We start from the raw sequence: 8,558 nt of genomic DNA on the forward strand, positions 1-8,558 counted from the left end.
TGGCATTATTTACAGATACATTTGAATCACCTCTTTCAAGCAGAGATATCAAACATAGAATACTAGTAGAAAAAGCACCAATTTGGGGTTTTAGGTATTATCCCAGCTGGGTATAAAAAGGAACAAGTCAGCCAAGAGACTTTGATCTTCACCCTGAGATTGGGGCAAAAACCCTGACTTTCCAGGTGTTCATATAGCGTCATCATAGTATATAGCACTGTACATTTCGTACATTTGTCATAACAATTGACACATTACATAACAATTTTCACTTATATATGCTAAAACATCCTAACTATGGAAACATGGGAGACCTGCATTCCTTCCTTTAAATTTCATCTCAATCTATATTGAATGGCACAGACATTTTTTCACAAACCACCTATCAAAGAGAACGTAGGAGATCCAACGTCATAATATTAATATTAGACTTATTTTACTATAATGTTACACAGTTCCACCATTAAAATGGAACGTTACTCGGTTTTCGCAATGTACAATTTGAGTTTGTTCCACAACGGCCCCCGTAGAGGGGGGGGGTCGTATGCAACTGTAATCTTGCCCTTAAGTAAGATGGCCGCCGCCGACACCGCCGTCATCTGACCGTACTAGAGCAGACATACGCTCCTAGGTCGTACGGCTGCTGAGAATCAGCGTGTGACGTCAGTACCTGTGCCGTAAAGCGCCAGTAGACTCGTGTGTACGGTAAGATGAGTGTTTTTATTCCTTTGCTTCTTTATTATATCACGTATGTGGTAATATTCTGTGTTTAATGCCTTTACGCTTTATCGCCTGTCTTAAGCACCGTGTTGAGGTTTGCTGTCCTGTTTACAAGCTTTGTTACTATTTCTCCTGTATCAGTGAACAGGCCGGTGCAAAAATCGGCGCGGACCCATTATAAAGTCTGCAATCCCAACGTTTCCGGTTATGTTGTTAAAATTTGTGAGGGTTTGCATCTTATTCTACCAGAGAATTCTTAAATTAACAGTCACGTGTCAGCCATTCATTCCTTCCTTACTTTATTGGTAATCTTTTGTGTGTTCTAATAGGAAGTTGTGTTTTGTAGCTTAAAATTTACGCCATCACCCGATTTTTAAATCTACAAGTCATCCAGATAAGTTAAAGGTGTAATTACAGTATATTATTAAGGGGTATATTAACTAACTGCAGAGTTCCAGGTTTTCTAGATCTAGGGGTAACTTATTCCATTCGTGAATTCCTCTGTGTCCTGTCTGTTAGAGGATCTACCCCCAAGGTGGGGTGGAATAAGTGTGTTTAGTGACTTCTCTTGGATGATTAGTGGATTATTTCAGGATATTTAATGTCCCTGCTGTTCCTAGCCATATCCTTCAATAAGTAATGCTTTAATTTTGCGTTGCTTGCCAAACAATGGATAAGATATTGAAAGCAATACTGGCTCGCCCATGGCCGGTTGTATTTATCAAAATCAGGGAATATCTAACTCTTTGCGTTTGGTGATTTGATTTTTACAATTTAAAACCTGTACGTCGAGGCGGTTTGTGTCTTTAATTTGGGGGAAATATTTTTTGTTCTATGGATTGCTTGATTTCCTTGTCTATAATGTGTAGGTAAATGAATTAAGAAGATTATACTTAAATACTCATGGGTTCATTCACTATAGGGGGAGAGTGTTTGCAGGAGGGGTCATGCTTCAACTTGACTTCATTTTACTGTAAAAAGAGCCAAACCCAGTGAACGTGCAGGAAAGCCTTGTCTGACCCTGTGTAATGTATTGTTAAATCAGTGCGAATACTTCAGTCTCACTCATTAAGTTATGCATTATACAGGGTCAGCTCAGCACCTCATCCTGAAACGAGGGCGTTTAAACTTGGTGAAAATAGTAATCTGCAGAAGTGTTTTTAGATAATTTATTTGGTATACAAATAATTTTATTAAAAATGTGTTTTCTAATTTTTATATACAGTGCATATTGTTTGAGTTTTCAACTTTGTGAATCAATGAAGATATAATTTCCCTGCTGTTATTTCAATTGGATTATCTGTTGCCTTTCTGCTTTATATTCTGTTCTGTGTCCATTCTGACGATCTGTGTGATTCTCTAGACGATTGTTTAATTCTCTCCTGTTCATTTTTCCCCAGTTCCATAAAACATCAACACAATGGACATTCGGCCAAATCACACAATTTACATCAACAACCTAAGTGATAAGGTCAAGAAAGAAGGTAAGAAGAATGTTTGTGCTATAAAAATCTCTGTTCAATTGGATGCTAAATACCTTTATTAGAAATCATCTAAAATGCGTGCAAAAATAAACAGAATACTCCAAAGGGATTCTTCTACGGAAGAATTAGTAGAAGAAAATATCTCATTTCTCTAATACTACAAACCTCCAACCACAAGAGGTCCCCAACTTTCTTGTAGCAGGTATGTTAGACGTGCTGTTCCATGAAAACCAAGCATTCGCTGGACAATCTTCAAAAGATATACATTAGTAGATTTTATTCCATGTAAAAACCTTCTAGAAGCTTTTTCAGTGACTCCAAAAACGTTCGGTTTCCACCGAAGCAGATCTGGAAAGCTTTTCACTGATGTTTCCCTTTTTCTTGAAAACTCCTGGAACTTGATTTTAACAATAGTCTTGGGTTTTTAGTCATTCCTTTCTGATGGGATTGATTTTTTTTTTTCATGGTTCACTTACTAGAGTCCAATTATCTCCTATAGTAACATTTGATTATAGATCAATTTATTTATCAAGGTGTAAGACTTCAGATGGTATTTAGTTTTCTGGCATGTAAAGTAAATATGACAAAAAAACATGTCTATTAAACTATAATAGCAGAACACTTCATAACCTTGGTATTTCTTGTACTTTTTTTTGTTTGTCGAGATTACATTACATTACATTTACCCAGGGTACCTGCAGCTTCCATAACTGACTACTTTTAGGATGCGGGTTGAAGATATTATAAAGGTGGATAATCTGCTTCTCTGAATAGTTAGGTTTTAAATGGTGTTGGTTTCTATTCTTTTTTTTTTTCTCCATTCTGTTTTTTACCGCTTGGATAACATATGCTTGTCCTTAATTGATGTTGCATCGGACAGTAATTGGTTTCTTTTTTTTTTTTAATCTTTCTTGCAGAACTGAAGAGATCTTTGTATGCCCTGTTTTCCCAATTTGGCCATGTCATGGACATCGTAGCCTTGAAGACTATGAAGATGAGAGGACAAGCTTTTGTAATATATAAGGAACTTAGCTCGGCCACAAATGCTCTGCGTCAATTGCAAGGGTTTCCTTTTTATAGTAAGCCAATGGTGAGTGTGTTGCGTAGACGACACGTGTGTTTATGAGAAAAATGGGAATACCCATTTATTATGAAAACATAGTATACACGGTATGTCCATTTGATTAAATATTGCTAGATGAGTTCATTAGGAACTTAGCTCAGTGTGTATTTTCAGGTATTGTTTTCTACAACGTGGGACAATTTAGGGTGTTGTGTACGCAGGATGTTTTGCTTACCAAAGCGAATCATTTTTCTTTTATACATCTATTTTTGGTATTAAGCTAGGCATCTCACAGCAGGTTAGCGTTAGCATAGATTGATCTGACACAGCTTACGGATATTGCCCTACGTTTGAAATAATGTTTTAATGCACAAACAGAATAACAATACATGCATAGACTGGGAAAGTTTTCTATCAGCCGGTGCGTTTGTTATATAAAAATGCTTTCCCAAAAACACTGGGAACCTTATACTGTCTAACACAGATATGAGTGATTTTGAATGGTTTGTGTTGACAACCATTGCACTGTTGGTGCGACAGCATACAGCCACCTTTAAAGGTATAATCCTATAAAAAAAAATCTAATCAATGTAGAAGTACACCAATGGTTAATATAATCTTATAAAATTATATTTTTGCTCTACCTGCAGCGTATCCAGTATGCAAAGACAGACTCTGATCTAGTAGCGAAGATGCGTGGTACGTTTGCAGACAAGGAGAAGAAGAAAGACAAGAAGAAGAACAAGGCTCAAGATTCCGCAGCGAACACGGCAAATAAAAAGCCAGCACTGGTAACGCGTGATACTGTTATCTCCGATTATGGGTGTTTGTGTATGCAGGACGTATTGAGAGTCAGTGGCAGCGTAGATATTAGGAGTATGGAACTTGGATGTTTATTATTCAGCTTCATTTTTGGAGATGGGTGTATTGTTAAATGTTTCTAGCTTGCATGCTGGGTTCCATAGGGATAGTTTTGTATTTTGCTTTTGATTGAAGTGTTGAGACCAATCAGTTTGCCATCCTGCACCTCTAGTTGGTAACCATCTCAGCATTGTTTACTTTTTGTACAATATTTAAACTTACAATCATTGTCGATTCTATTTGTATTTCTAAACACTTGTAATTTTTATTACCTTCCTTTTTGACATTGGCTTTTTTTTTTTTTTTTTTTTTTTTAGGGAGAGACACCAAATGCAAATAATACTTCTCCAGGAGCCACACAGAGCCTGCAGGTAACATTCAGTTGGACTGTTAAGTTAATTACTCTCTATAACATGTGTATGCTTTAGGAAAGGTGTTTGTATAAAGTAAAATGTGTATAAATTAGATCCTTGTGAAACATTTGAATATTGCGAACAAGTAGATAAATTGTCCTTGAAGTATTGCCAATAACTGAGCATTCAAGGTGCCGTTAAAAAGCTGTCTTCCTAGACACAGGTGAGCAAAACCTTCCTGTGGCAGACTTGCTAGCTAAACAGTTGAGAGGACCAAAATAGTAAGCAAGGGCCCAACTACGCTCCTGGAGGTGGACCACTGCTTCTGGGCATTGACGTGGGGAGCCGCATGCATAGGAGTGCCTGTTATGTGTCTTTCTTAATTCACACTTTATTTCGTTGCATTTCCTTTTATGAAGCACCCCTGGTTCTTTCTAGATGTGGCTCTGTGGCCCTTCTAGAGCAGAATCTTGCTGTAGTAAGCGTAATAGGTATACATTGATCCTTGGGCATCTGAACTTAAATTGTAATTATAATATATATATTCTAAACCTCATAAAGGCTAAATTAGGAGATGGCTTTCTTGGATACAAGTAATCTGTAAACATTTGTTTTCTAGGTTCCTGATAACCCACCAAACTACATCCTATTCCTTAATAATTTACCTGAGGAAACCAATGAGATGATGCTTTCAATGTTGTTCAACCAGTAAGTGCTACATACTTTTCATAACAAGTCTTCTAAATACATGTTATATAGGTTTATTTTAAGTTTTAAGGTGGAATGTTGGAAGTTTATCAGTGGAATGCAATTTTAGCATTTGGAAAAATATCGTGAGAACATTTCTTCATGTCAAAATACTCAATATTCATACTTAATTCTTCCACATGCCTATTATATTTGCAATTGTATTGTTTATTTTATTATAAAGATTTTCATAACCCATATGAGAATATGATGGTGCTACATGATATAGTTGAATAGAGGAGGTAAAAAGTATTTTCAGTATGCATCAGGCTGAATCACAGCTGAAGTTTGATACATTTGTACATATTTCCCACAATGCTTAGTGTTTACTGTAAATTGTAAAATTTTCAGTGACATCTCCAGTTCTAAGGTGTGAAACCTAAGTCCCTTCATATTCATTCATCCACTGCATATTTGCAGTTTTTAATAGTGTTTAATGCAGGGCATTTAATATTAATAGTAGTCTGTTCACATCTATAGAGGTGAGTCCATATACAAACGTGGTCATGTTTCTGAGGAGACACTGCATGAGGAAGGCACCGAGGGGGCAAGGAATTAGTTAAGGACTATGCAAGTGAATTGGACCACTAGGGCTCTAGAAATCATGAATCCTGATGCATGGTCCTTAATTGCATTGGGTAAAATAGGCATTGTAATGGGAAAGTTAGCTTTAGTGTTTGTTTTAATTATGTCTGAGCCAAATATGTTACTATATAATTGCACTTTTTCTTACTTATAGGTTTCCTGGCTTCAAGGAAGTGCGGTTAGTACCTGGAAGACATGACATTTCCTTTGTAGAGTTTGAAAATGAGACTCAAGCAGGAGCTGCACGGGATGCACTTCAAGGATTTAAGATAACACCATCCCATGCCATGAAAATCACATATGCTAAAAAGTAGAACACAGTGAACCTTATTGGACTTATTTATGATACGTTTTGTTCTGGAAGATTCTTCAATTAAGACGTGTTGCCTGTTGGATTTTATTACCGAGAACTTAATTTTGTATAAATAAATGTTTTCTTTCTTCTACTCTTTTTGGTTACATTTTTAAATAATGTTTTTAGTTAGCCTGTCAGACATTATCTGTACATAAAATATTAGTTGTATGATTCATTGCTAATACCTTTTTTATTTTTTAAACACTTTTGCTTTTGCTGTGGCTAACCTTTGTTGCATATTTCGATGTATATTAATTTCTACATTGGTTGATATAACTTTCTTTTGAAGTAGAAGCAAACACTTTACTATAATGAAACAAGTTATGATTTCTGCATATAATTTTGGAGTAAAAAGGATTTTAAAGTTTGGGGACTTTTGGCTGTCTCTAGCTATCATGCAAATGGCAAACAGGCTGGAAACCATTAACCTGATGTCAAATGGTATGGAACATCATCTGGTTTCTCTTATTGCAGTAACAGTAACCCACCTTGTTTAGAACAAATCCGGCTTATGACTAAGTTGTATCTGTGTTTGTCTTCCGCTCAACCAAGTTTGAGTTGTCTCTAGCTGCTATAACTAGGACTTAGGACACCTTAATGACCTCTTTACAAATATACTAGTTATCGTCATTATAAATAGCATTTAGATGCAGAAGTAAAAGCAAAAATAAGATTGGACATAACGTTAGACTTTAAGGTCCATGTCTTTCAATGTTTTTTGAAAGCGGCCGAGCAAAGTTTCTCATGAATAGCCGTGGCTATCTTTCTTTGGCACAACACATCTTTGATTTGCCCTGAAATAAGGTGACTTGTTATACTTAAAACACACTTCCTTTGGATCTTGTGTGATGTTAGGGTTTCGGATAAATGGAAAAACATTAGCTTGCAGGATCTCCCGCACATTGTCTATCCTATGATCAATGTTCCCTCTAATTTTTCTTAGGTGGTGTGCGCAGAAAATTTCTCTTGTGCAAAAATTTTCCCAGAGCCAAAATTTTGTGCGCACAATATGCTTCTGCAAATGTTACATTTAAATTGTTCTATATTTTTGGTACAGCTTGCTCATGGTTAATAACACTACATTATAGTGTGATAATGTAGTATTAGTTACACAACAGTATTACTTACTGTAATTTTTTTTGAAGGTGAAATTCTCACTGCATAAGTAAATTATGAGCGAATCACGAGCGGAGGCTCCAGGCCGCATAAAGGATTAAAAAAAATTGGGAAAAACTGTACCTAGAGTATTTGGCACCTGGGGCGGATCCTTTACGTGGGAACCCCCCCCCCACACACATTTTATAACTGCATAGCTTCTATCGTTAGGCAAACATTGACAGGGGTACAGAATAACTGTTATTATTTACTAAGGCAGACATTGACGGTGGTACAACATAACACCTATTACTATATACTGAGGCAAACATTGACGGTGGTACAGCATAACTGCTATCATTATATAGTGAGCCAAACATTGACGGTGGTACAGCATAACTGCTATCACTATATACTGAGGCAAACATTGACGGTGGTACAGCATAACTGCTATCACTATGTACTGAGGCAAACATTGATGGTGTTACAGCATAACTGCTATCACTATATACTGAGGCAAACATTGATGGTGTTACAGCATAACTGCTATCATTATATACTGAGGCAAACATTGGCGGTGGTACAGCATAACTGCTATCATTATATATTGTTGCAAACATTGACGTGGTACAGCATAACTGCTATCATTATATACTGAGGCAAACACTGACAGTGGTACAGCAGAACATCTATCACTATATACTGAGGCATGCACTGACGGTGGTACAGCATAACACCTATCACTATACATTGAGCCAGATATCGACAATAATGCAGCATAACCCCAATCACTATATACTAAGCCAAACATTGATGTGGTGTAGGCTTACCACTTTAGTGTCTGGCCTAGTATCTATCTATCTATCTATCTGTACTATATATATATCTATATAGGGATGCACCGAAATGAAAAATCGACCTGAAAATTTAGCATTAATTTGACTGAAACTGAAAATGACCCCTCCCCACACCTTTAAAAACAAAAATAAAAAAAAAACACTTTTATTGAAAGTAAAACCAAAATTAGACAAAAAATCAATAACAATATGTATATATGTATATATATATATGTATATATATATATATATATATATATATATATATATATGATTAACAGCAATCACACTCCTATCATGCCCAGGTTCTAGCATGTACTGGTTGCTTGGGCATGGTAGGAGTGGGATTGCTGTTAGCAATCATATATATATATATATATATAAATTAATATTATCAAATTTTTCTGTCCAATTTTGGTGTGTTACCTTTAATAAAGGTGTGGTTAACACACCAAAATT

At 36.1% G+C, this 8,558-nt stretch overlaps 1 protein-coding gene across 1 annotated transcript; it reads left to right on the plus strand.

Moving 5' to 3' along the window:
- Positions 1-614: 614 nt before the first annotated feature.
- SNRPB2 (small nuclear ribonucleoprotein polypeptide B2) lies at positions 615-6,535 on the plus strand. Its single transcript, XM_053458665.1, has 7 exons — positions 615-705; positions 2,121-2,204; positions 3,122-3,294; positions 3,918-4,058; positions 4,446-4,499; positions 5,101-5,189; positions 5,968-6,535. Exons 2-7 carry the CDS (start codon positions 2,141-2,143, stop codon positions 6,125-6,127), a joined length of 681 nt encoding a protein of 226 aa, XP_053314640.1. The 5' UTR covers positions 615-705; positions 2,121-2,140; the 3' UTR covers positions 6,128-6,535.
- The last annotated feature ends 2,023 nt before the right edge of the window (positions 6,536-8,558 follow it).

This window comes from Spea bombifrons, chromosome 3, assembly GCF_027358695.1.
Source record: "Spea bombifrons isolate aSpeBom1 chromosome 3, aSpeBom1.2.pri, whole genome shotgun sequence".
Taxonomy (NCBI): Eukaryota; Metazoa; Chordata; class Amphibia; order Anura; family Pelobatidae; genus Spea; species Spea bombifrons.